Source organism: Ursus maritimus, unplaced genomic scaffold, assembly GCF_017311325.1.
Source record: "Ursus maritimus isolate PB19 unplaced genomic scaffold, ASM1731132v1 scaffold_15, whole genome shotgun sequence".
NCBI lineage: Eukaryota > Metazoa > Chordata > Mammalia > Carnivora > Ursidae > Ursus > Ursus maritimus.
Window position 1 is genome coordinate 29,609,412 of NW_024423897.1, and position 12,185 is coordinate 29,621,596.

Here is a 12,185-nt window from a genome sequence, read left to right on the forward strand (position 1 = left end):
ATTCATACAAATAACATTAATCTGTTACAAGTAAATATCGAACTAATGCAAAAGCTGTTTATATATTTGGAGGAAAATAGTCAAAAGGTACACATTTCCTGTTATAAATAGTTACTAGGGATATAATGAACAGCTCGATGACTACAGTTCACACTGCTATATGATAATATAGGAAAGTTGTTACGAGAACAGATCCTAGGACTTCTCTCACAAGGACGTATTTTTTTCTTTTCTTCTTTTTGTATCTGTATGAGATGATGGATGTTAACTAACCCTATTGTGGTGAGCATTCCACCATATATGTAGGTCAAACCATCATGCCGCATACCTTACACTTATACAGGGATGCATGTTGATTATTTCTCAATAAAACTAAGGGGGAAAAGAGAAAAGAATGAAAATGGGTCATTTTAGCTCTTGGTCATCTTCCTGATGGATGCTTTGGAGTTAAAAAAATTATTTTTCAATCAATTCCAAATAATCTGACAGGATTTGTTCTTCAAAATTCAAAAAAAAAAAAAAGACTAGATGTCTACAAGAGGTACTTGAAGGTGTGTGCATGTGTGTGTGTGTTTAAGAAATGGGCAAGGTAACTTCACAGTTATGTTTCTAATTGTAGAAAACACAAGATTAAACCACTTGTCACATACACTTCCCTATTTTTACCACAGAAAATATAGATAAAACAGTAAAAACAACACTGGCTACATAAATAAATCCAGAAAACATTGCTATCCACTGCTATAAAGTAGGAAAAATTACCCTAATCCACCCACAAATGAGCACAACTTTGGTTAAAGGCAAAACAGTATGTATTTCTCACGAGTTAGCCAAAAACATTTCTAAGTCCTTTCTCCCTCTGCCCATAAAATTTAAATGTATCAAACCCAAATATCCAAACCCCACTGACAACTGAAACAGGAACGTGAAAGCCAGAATGGTAGAGACTAGGAGAAGCCATTATAGGTACTGGAGCAGAAAATTCATTTTATGATGTATTTTTGAACTCTTATCCTGAGGGCAGCCTCTTTATCCCTTAGCTAGGATGCAAGCAACTTATCCAAACGCTCTCCTAATTTAGGGATAGTCTAGTATGTTCTCAATCACAAGGATGTGCTCTTCTAAAGGCACAAGTTGGAATAAACTCTGAATTTTCCAAACAACATGCTAAATGCCCTGGAGATTATGAAGTGTTCTCCCTCCCTGTCCCACAGCTTCAGCAGGGGCCACTGTTATTCTTGCAAGTGTATTACATCTTCTAAGCATGTGAAGCTTTCCTGCAATTTGCTAGTTTAGTGCAGGCGTAGCAGTAACTCATCACTACTAGCCTGTCATCCTGGGCAGCTGGCTTCATCTTCCCAGGCCACGGCCTCCAGCTCCCCCTGTTCCTCCTCCCCCTCCTCCTCCTGCTCCCCCTGTTCCTCCTCCTCCTCCTGCTCCTCCTCCTCCTCTCCCCCCGCCCCCAACCTGTGAAGGGCAGCAGGACTGAGGAAGTTAAAGTCTTTTCAAGCTATAAAGGTTCACAATTTTATCATTGTTCAGGCTGATAAGGGAGAGAATAAAAGACAAAGGCTTGATCTGAGCTCAATAAATCCTGGGTTATAGTCATTTCTGTAAGAAGTTATTTGTCTGTGAAATTTACGGAATTATCTGGACAGCGTTCAATCCACAAAACTACCTGTATATATAGTTTGTCTTGGGAGTTTTTGTACCGTACTCAGCTTTTATGCCTAAGGCTAGCTGCATCTCCAGTTTTAAAGAATTGTCTTTAGAGAAAAACTAGTAGGCTAGAAAATAATACTATTTATTTCCCTCTTTCCTTTCTAACTAAACAATCAGTAAAGTTCAATGTAACAAGTTCACTCACAAAAAATTAATGACTTTAAAGATTAGGAAACATTTACATTTTTCATAGTAAATTCAAAAGAAGAAAGGTAATTTTAATATGGAGCTTTTACTACAGCCTTCCACAAATGCATGTTATTTATGAACATAATTTCCACTTTACTGAATTCATTTTCTAAATTTATTGGTGTGAAAGTATTTTGTTGAACATTTAGCAATCAAAATGTTCTACTCTTTGATTTTGGACCTCAAAGTCATTCACTAAATTAAAAAAAAATCTCTGCAATAATCAATCAAAACTCAATACTAAATTAAATATTTCTTGAGGACAAATGCCATGTGTCATTAACTTTTGTCGATTTCAATGAATATAGCACATCAAGCAAGCACTAGGTGTTCCACAACACACTTTGTATTAAATTACACTCCTCTGTTACCCTGTACACATACAAGACATATCACTACACACTAGTCACTCACTGCAAAAAATGTGCATTCTAGTCACTGTCCTAACTATATATAGCACAGAATTTATCCCAGTTGATTCAGATGAAGAGACTTGAACAAAGTTACCAGTTACAGAGGTATAGGCCAGGGAAATAAACAAGCAAGGAAAAATGAGGGTAGACCAGCAATGGAGAGGAAATGTTACCACTCCTTGAGCTTAAAGATCAAGGGAAGGAAATAATACTGCAGGGACTCCAGTGAAAGTTGGAGCCTTGCAGGAGGGGTCATCCAGCAGGAAACATGGATCTGGAAGAACATGGCCACTGCCAGAAAAGTTACGGTCAATCAAACAGGAGGAGGAGAGGAAGAAACACCCAGAGTTTTCTCTCTCCTGGACTCTGATCTTCTGAAGATCCCATCCTCCCACCAGCAAAACCAACGGCAAGTCACTGTCCAAGGGACACTGCTGATGCACAGGCGTCAGCACAGAGCTGAGCAGAAAAGGGCAGGAAATGGATCTGGGGACCAAATCCAAGAAAAATCCAACATCATGAATACTGCATTCTCCCAACACAATAATATTTCTAATAGTAATTACTAGATAATTAATCTTCTCTGTTGAAGGCTAATTAACAGAGGCAAAATTGGTCAAGTAGGGAGAATGGGTTTCAGGTCAAATTATATTTGATAATATGTATGTTTAATAGGAGGCACACAGAACAGTGTATAGATTAGGGAACTCTTACTGGGAAGTAACTAAAATAAGCTGGAAAGCATAAAATATGCATCCAGACATCTGAGAGCAGAAGGTAAGGAGAGAAAATCAGGTTGAGTTGGCAGAAAGGACGCAGCCCAAATGCCCAGTCTGCAGGTGAACCTGTGACGGATTATGTCGACACATAAGAAAAGACTGAGTCCTGATCCTGTGTGATGCCAGGAAACAGAAGTCAGTTTCCTTCAGCTCTTTTTAGACAGTAGGACAACCAGAAAAAAAAAAAAATAAATAAATCAGGGGCTCTTTTTTCTCCTCCCAAATCTCTCCATTTGCTTTCTGAGTCCTAAGATAACTTTATTTTGTTCATAATTAATAATAAAGTACCTGAAGTCATTCATTCATCCATTCATGTTTTTTACAAGGAATGTTGCCCTGTCTTATTTATTTGGAAAATCCTGCACCATGCACAATGCCCAGCTGGCACATAATAGGTATCCATAAACATTAGTTAAATAAAAACTAGTTAAGTGAATGGATGAAGAAAGAAATTTACGATAAATTATGTCTGTTGTAAGACATTGCAACTTTAAAGAAAACATGATGACCTGCCAATTGAATCATAAACATAAATGACTGGTATCAGAGTATTTAAAATTCTGATCAAGGATACAGAGCTAGGAAACCTAGAGGGCTTGAAGTGGAAGGAGGCACAGCTCTACAAAGGGACAGCTGGAAACACAGAAAACAAACAGAACTCTTCATACTTCACAGCTTTGTCAAGGGAAGGTTCTGTTTACCATCAGCTGGGAGGAGACAAATAGCAGCTTTCTGGAAATATGTTTGGTGTGTTTGGTGCCAACAGGCAGAGTTGAGTCTCCAAGAATTTTTGTGAGTTATTGTATAATTTAAACATTCTTATATGGTTGTGGGGTTTTTTTTTCCTTCACTACCTTGGCCATTTTTCATTCTCAACAATAGATCATTAAGTCTGTTTGAAAGCTTGGGAATAGAAGATTTAATTTAGTTTCAAGCTTTGGAAAAAAATTATTTAAGCCAATACCTATGCTTTGAAATATCACATTGCCTTTATTGGAAATTTAATCTCAGAATAGAGAAAGCAGAATCGAACTATCAATCTACTTTTTTAGAAGATGCCATGAATTTCCTGGAGGAGAACTTACAAGTTCAGATCATTAAAAAAAAAATTCTTGATTATTCTGAAAACACATGGCGTGCATTGGTTTCTAATTGTGTTCATTTCACAAGTTTTGATAACATCGCCCCCTCTGCCAAATATATACATCAATATTTATTCAGCTAATCAACCGGTACCCAATAATTCAGCACCAAGCTATTTTATTACTTTTCTCTGGCTACTCTATTACAGCACAGATATATTGGTTTTGCATAACTAAAGCCTCCTAACCCCTTATCATTTCCACCCTGGCATCTCAAACATTAGAGCCATGAGTGGTCAGTGATAAGGAGAAGAGGAGCTGAGAGGGGGAAAAGAGAAAACAGACAAGGCAGGTGTTACCAAAAATATTAGGACAGCAGCCTAGGGTTGTTAAAATTAGGACTCAGCACCTGAGTTCTAAACTCTGTTCTACCACTGAGTGACTTGGGCCTCAGTTCATTCAGCTATAAAGTACATGAGTTGGATTCAACAATTGCTAAGGTCCCCCCTGGCTCTCAAGTACTGCAATGCTCTCTGTGATTTAAGACCTCATTTCCTTTCAATTGAAACGCCTTCTTAAAAAAAAAATAAGATATCACTATTTGATTTGGCCCAAATGTCACTGACCATAAGCATCATCTCTAGCTACATCCTGGGAAGACCAGAAGCCTCAACAATGTCTTAAAAGTGGCATCTTCCCAGGGCGCCTGGGTGGCTCAGTTCATCAAGCATCTGCCTTTGGCTCAGGTCATGATCCCAGGGTCCTGGGGTTGAGCCTCACGTTGGGCTCCCTGCTCAGTAGGGAGTCTGCCTCTCCCTCTCCCTCTGCTCCTCCTCCCGCTTGTGCACTCTCTCTCTCTCTCTCTCCACTGAATACATAAAATTTTAACAAAAAACAAAAACAAAAACAAAAAAACCTGGCATCTTGATATCCGAAAGGGAACATGGGCTGGAACACACAGTCACGAGGACTACCACTGCAGACTTCAAAAATGAGGCCTGCACATGTCTACTTAGTAGAACAGCCTGGCTGACTTTTGACCTGACTTATTATTATTTGAAGCAGCTTACTGACACTGCCAATTACATCACACATAATAGAACACACATCTTGTAATTGAACCACAGATAGTGCCAAGCAACATAAAGAATCCAGGAAATACATACTTAAAATGTAAACTGCTCAAACAGAAGAGCTACTGAAGGATCTGGAAGTACATATGCAAACTGCTTCTCTGAGGTTAAATAGTCACAGTTTAGGATTCTTCAGTGGCTGCTGCCACTGACTTGCTTTTAAAAGCTTCAGTAACTTCTTAAGACATCACATTAAACAAAAGGCCACATCTATTTCCTCCAATAAAGAGCTAGCCTAATATTACTGGATATGTTTAGGACACAGAAATAAAGCATGCCTTCCAGAAGTTAGAAAAAAAGAAAAACAGCCTTTTAGAATGAGTAGGTACCACTCGGATCTGAAGCTTGCACTGTCCTTTTCAATCGTTGCAGAGAAACAATTAATAAAGGAACCCATTAAGACCTGATTATTGCTGCTAAAAAAGGAAGGTAGAATTTCAGTCCTTTGAAGTAACTGAGAATGATTCAGGCCTCATTACAGAGATATAATCTACATTCATACATTTATGTTAGTGATTCAAATCTATTGGGAGAGATTGAATTCCGTTAAATAGTGCATCTTTCCTGTGGAACTTTTCTCAGGCTTTCTCGGGCTAACCCAAGAGGTGACCTAACAATGCACAGCCATGGAGTATTTAGGGATTCAGCTGTGCTGTAAAAGAAAGGCTGTACAGAAAAGAAAAAGAAGAATGAGATATAATCTAAAAAGCTATGTCAGCTTTTCCTTTGGGCTGTTTTGTAAATGCCCTTCCTGTCATCACGCTGTACAGAAGAACGGCGAAAGGACTCTAGAAGTTTTAAACACTGCACCTGCTGCAACAGATTTTAATGTGGAACCTTGACAATGTGTTTTTTCCCTATTTCAAGAATAAAAACACAAAACTTCTTACGAAGATCTGAATAGCTTTCTCTGCTGGAGTAGAAAGTCGGTAGATGTGGGGCTAGGGGGGTAGAGGGGAGACTACCTTCGGGGTAGGAGGGAGTGTCTATTGTGACTTTTAAAAAAAATTAAAGGGATTTCAAGCTGGCATCAATAGTGTTGATGCCCAGTGTAGAGAAACCTCAAAATTATAACTTCCTATATTTTGTAACTTTTCACAGCAGAACCTTTACTGTATTGTTTCATCAAACACTTTAAAAATGCAGTTTTAATTAGTTGTCAGTTCAAACATTTGGATTCTACTGAACAATTGGACTGAAACTCAAGTCCCTTAGAAACACTACACTTTCTCTCAGACATTTGTTAGCTCAGGTATAAAACTGTGAACTTTCTTAGAAAATTAAAATTAGCACAGTGATTTCATTTTTAAACATCCATGCTTTAATGAAAGAATAAAACTTTGAGCAAATGATGTATGTTCTTTATTTGTTTAGCTTTCCAATTAATGGCTACAGAAATCAGAATTGTATTAAATTAAAAGACCTACTGTGCTGTTCACCACATTGTCAAAATCTTTTCAGTAAGCATTGTAATTGGTTATAAACAAATGCAATTAAAATCCTGATTCTAACATTACGTGGCTCTATTTCAAAGGCTCTGAATGAGTAGGAAAATGTAAGTGCATGCATATAAAGTCATTTTTTCAAGACACTAAACAACATAATTGGGCAATTATTCCTAATGCCCATCTCTAAAGCTAGATTTTTTTTTGTCTCTCCGTGTTTTCTCCTGCTCACAATGAAAAATGAGGTCAAATGCACATTATAGGGATTCTGGCTTGTTGTAGATACACCAGCTCTCCTGATTAGCTCCCTTTGAATTACAGTTACAGAGGTCAAACTTCCAAGTTCACCTTGAAGTGATTCTCCATCTTAGAATAGCAGTCTAACTATTAAGTTGAACCATGTGAAATTGCCACTTTGGAAGGTCAAAAAATATAAAATAGTGGCGATTTCATATGCTTCAACATAACACTAATATCTAACTGCCTCACAGAACATAAATATTTTACACCATTACATCTTCAGTTATTCCTCTCAATCAAGCCTTCCCTAGTACAGAGTAATTCTTTTAGTGATCCTCTAGGAACTGTCTCTTACTCTGATCAGAACCGATTATCACAGTTATTTGCCTCTGGTGCCTCTTAATTCTTGGCAAGACGTCCTAGCCAGGGGTTTGGTTCTGTCTATACCTGGGTTGTGAGCATTGCTAGCAATGAGGGTGTTGTGACATGTACTGCATGTGAGGAAGAGGGAGAGCTGGTAGTGCAGTTGTATCGTAAAATAGAGCCCTCTTATCATTAAATGCAAAGATAGAAAAAAGAAGACGCCCCTTTTATGGCAAAGTGCAAAGAAAATTGCATAGAGAACAGCAGAACATTCGGCCAAATCCTATGGGTAAATCTTCGCCATCTCAGTAAAGTGCGTCCGCTTTGAAGTGCACGGTGATTCAGTAAAGGACTCATGCTAGCAATTAGAAATTGGTCTTTTCGGTCCCCCATTTCATTTGCGCCAAGAGAGAGGCGACTTTTAAGGGTAACGATAAATCTCCCTGAGCTTAAAAGGCAGAGAGGGCCAAAGTGTGAACTTTTTACTTCAGCAACGGAAGCGAGAAATCAAGTGATTCATTAAAGCAGAGACCTCCTTGGAAGCTGGCAGAAGAGGAGGAAAAGAAGCTAATTATGTCTCCGTTTTCTGTGCTCACTCCGACCAGTCTATAATCCGCTGCTTTAGAGGGTTTATCCACAGCATCTTCTGCTCTCTCCCCCCGCCCTCCCTTCCTTCTGGGAGCCAGAGGGGGGAGAAAAACAGTCAGCCAAGCACCAAGCTCCAGGTGGCTCTGAAGTACTTCACTGCCAAAACAAGGTGGGGGGGGGACATCCTACGCTGGAAAACAAGTGAGAAAGGGGCTCCCCAGAGGGGACTGGTTCAGGCTGGAAGACAGCAAACTTCGGGAAGCCCGAGCAGCCAGCTCACGCCGGTGGCCAGCGCCGCCAGCACTCGGACACTCTACAGCGCTTCGCCGGAGCTGGAGGCGCGGGGCGGAGGCTGCGGCCGCGGAGCCACAAGGAAGGGACCCGGCAGCCCCCAGCTCCGCGCGGAGGCATCGCGCTCTCTCCTCCTTGCTCCCCTACTCTCCCCCCCCCTCGGCCCCCTCCCCCTCCCTCTCCCTGGCGTTCCCAGCAGCCGAGGGTTTCAGATGTCCCACCGCCGTTTGACCCCCTCCCCCCGCTTCTCCACCCCTGCAAATGAGGTCTGACCAGCAAAGGCAGAGCCCACCTCTGGCTTAGAATCACTGACATTTAGACTCCAGGCTTCAACCTGTTTACAAGCGGGCTTTCCAAAGGAAGGGGGTGGGGGGGGGAGGGAAATAGGGCCAAACAAAACACCAACCGCCATCTCCCCCAAACAAGAAGTGACTTTCTGGAGGCTTCAAATCAACAGGCACCACCAAAAAGAGAAAGCAAGAGGGGGAAGGAAACAACGGCGACCGTCAGCTTGCCTCCAGTTCTGACAACTCCAAAGGGACGCACTCTTAGAACTGGCTAGCAGGCTGGGGCTCTGCGGAGAGGGACCAGAAGGTGCCAACCCCAGAGAGGCGCAGATATCTCCCCCAGCCTCCCACCCCAACCTCTGTGGGTTTTGTTCACCGTGCTGTCATCTGTTTTTCAGACCTTTTTTTGCATCTAACATGGTGAAGAAAGGAGTGAAGAAGAGAACAAAGTAACTCCTAGGGGAGTGAAGATCGCTGGTAACCAACACCACCACCGCCACCACCAGCTCCTGCTACTGCGGCCACCCACGTCCACCATTCACCGGGAGACTCGAGAGGCACAAGGCAGCGGATCCGAGAAAGGAGCGAGGAGAGGCAGCCGGCCCTTCCGAGGAGTTATGGATGTTGGTGCATTCACTTCTGGCCAGATCCGCGCCCAGAGGGAGCTAACCAGCGGCCGCCACCTCCAGCTGTCTCCTTGCCTCGCACCAGGTCTTACCCTTCCAGTATGTTCCTTCTGATGAGACAATTTCCAGTGCCGAGAGTTTCAGTACAATGTGGAAATGGATACTGACACATTGTGCCTCAGCCTTTCCCCACCTGCCTGGCTGCTGCTGCTGCTTCTTGTTGCTGTTCTTGGTGTCTTCCATCCCTGTCACCTGCCAAGCCCTTGGTCAGGACATGGTGTCACCAGAGGCCACCAACTCCTCTTCTTCCTCCTCCTCCTCGTCCTCTTCCTCCTTCTCCTCTCCTTCCAGTGCGGGGAGGCATGTGCGGAGCTACAATCACCTCCAAGGAGATGTCCGCTGGAGAAAGCTATTCTCTTTTACCAAGTACTTTCTCAAGATTGAGAAGAACGGGAAGGTCAGCGGTACCAAGAAGGAGAACTGCCCGTACAGTAAGTAACAAATGTGCGCTCCCCTCCTTCCAATTATCCACCCCCCCCACCCCACAAGGGGGGGAAAATCTGTTCCAGATGTGGCCAGCTAAATATTTACGTCCCCAACCCCTGTAAAATGATTAAGTGGAATACTTTAACACTAAATCACTCCCCCCCCCATACATTGTGCTGCCGCACCCCCTCCCCTTGGCGCGGCTCCCTCCACACCCCCCACTCCTTGCCACCCCATCTGCCCCATCTCTCCAGCTTGTCATTCCCGGACCGCGCTGGGCGATGTAGAGTTGTTGCTGTGCCTAGACGCCCCCTCTCCCTCTCCATAGCCCTTCCGCACCTCATCTCAAGGTCCCCTTTCTCTCCCTTCTGTAAATGGCTCAAGTAAACACATTTGGTTTCTTTTCGCTGGCAATCTTATTAAGAGTTTTGGGACAGTTTCCTCAAGCTGAAAATAATTATCCGCTGTCAATTATAGGGGCTTTATGGGAGCTTTATTTAAGAAAGAAAAGTCAATTCCGTTGGCTCCCCACCCCCATGTCTTTACCCCACTACCTATCTAGACAGGAGTGCAAACATTTTTCTGGTTTTGATTTTTTTTTTTTTTTGGCCCCTCTTGTTGGTTTGAGTGATTGCAGTCCATGAAGTCAGCTTTTCAGGCACCACCGCTGCTATTTGTCTTCTGCCTGCCTTCTCTCTTGGTAACATGATGCTCATGTCTGCATTGTCAATGGCATATGCGCTGCTTTGTGGTGTCCTGTTGTACTGGTTTCTTCTGAAACCTCTCATATTGCAGAGCCATACTACTACAGCATTGTAAACATCTGGGACTGGATTCACACAGACCTCACACAAATTTCATTGTCATTCTTTTATTTTCAAAGTAAAAGTCATAAGTCTGTTTCCATGGCTATAGTTTGTCCCATTGGATGAGGTTTTCTATTCAGGATAAATTATGCCCTCCGCCCCATCCCTGGACGTTTTTCCGTTTTCCTTTCTCTCTTTCTTGCTTTCGTTAGCTCTTTCTCTTCTTTCTTTCTTGCAGGGGTGTGGAATGGGTAGGGGGAGGGAGAACTAGAAGAGGAGGGGTGGATATTGTGTCTCCTCTTGAATCAGTCCAGCAAAGCCAGATTACTCTGTTGGCTTCCTCTCCTAGTTACTTTCAAGTGGTGAGACTTATTCACCCTCTATTGATTGCTATTTGAAAGGATCCCGAGGCTATGTAATGGCACACTGAAGACAGTAGAACAATGACATTTAAACGTCTTTAATGACCATTTAGCATTATCTCAATGGTCCTTCCAAGTTACGTTTTAAAGGGACCTTTACGTGTCAGTTGTTTGGGAATTTTCTTGTCAACAAACTTAAATACATGGGTCGGACATTCCAAGATACCTTGGCCCAAAAAAGTATCTGGTACTAAGGGGAAAGACAATCAGAATTTAGCATTTTCTTTTTTAAATAAAGATTGACAGGCATTAAGACTTAGATTTCTTATTTGGGGATCCACATATATTCAACATTAACTTCTGTTCCTCTGCAGCTGCTGCTTCCATTTACTAAAATTAGCTATAGGTTAAGTAATAAAAACACTTGTGAAAGTATTTTAAAGTATTCCGTCTTGTGTTTAATATAGAGATGTGAAATAGTCCATTGCCTATTTTTTTTCCATTCTGATTCATAGAACGTGACTGAAATGATGTCACTTATGACTTTTTTGTTTGAAAGTCATTTGTTACCTGAATTCATTGGATACTGTGTATAGATATAGCTGTTGATTAAAATGTAATACCTTTGTTCACTTCTAAAACAAAATAGTTGTGGTGTCATCCAGGTAGGACGATGGGGAAGAAGTAAGCCAAACACTTGCTGAAGAGAGAGCTGGGAGTTAAAAAAAAAAGAAAAGAAAGAAAAGGAAAGAAAATCCCCTTTGGTTGAAACTGTTCTTTGTATTTTAGTTCATGGAGATAAATATATTTTCAAAGTGTTAACCTTGAGCAAAAATCTTTTTTTTTTTTCCTGGACACTAACTTGATTTTGCTATTGGTATATTTTAAGTGTCTTTACGAAGTGATACAAGGACCAATCTATACTAGTTTGTTTATGCAACTGAAATTAATATTTTCTAAAATAATAATCATGTGTGCTTATTAAATAAAATGATTGCCACGAGTATACACTGAATTATATTTTTACAGTAAGAATTGTTGCTGAAGAAAAGAGTATACAATTTTTACTGCATAAAAACTAGTGTGGACAATTTCCATTCTAACTGTCCAAAATATAATAATATCTCTTCCATATAATAAAGTAGAGCAATAGCCCTTGTTAAAATACCATATCTTATATAGTAATGCAATTTAATCAGTGGTTGAAAATGAAAGGGGGTGGGGCTTACTCTGTTAAATAATGTCAAACCATAAATAATTTAGGCTTTCCAAGAACATCTGTATCGAGACACAGCAAGTGAAAAGTAGAGGTTGAAAAAAACCTTAATTTCACATGTGGCTGGGTAATCAGAACTCTGCTACAATTTCCAGCT

General features: G+C 41.2%; 1 protein-coding gene across 1 annotated transcript in view; it reads left to right on the top strand.

The window, feature by feature from the left end:
* The first annotated feature begins 8,652 nt into the window (after positions 1–8,652).
* FGF10 (fibroblast growth factor 10) overlaps positions 8,653–12,185 on the top strand; it is a 79,274-nt gene continuing 75,741 nt past the window's right edge. The window contains exon 1 of the mRNA XM_008692560.2: positions 8,653–9,649. Coding sequence (XP_008690782.1) covers positions 9,307–9,649 — 343 coding nt within the window. The 5' untranslated portion in view covers positions 8,653–9,306. The remainder of the gene's footprint in view (positions 9,650–12,185) is intronic.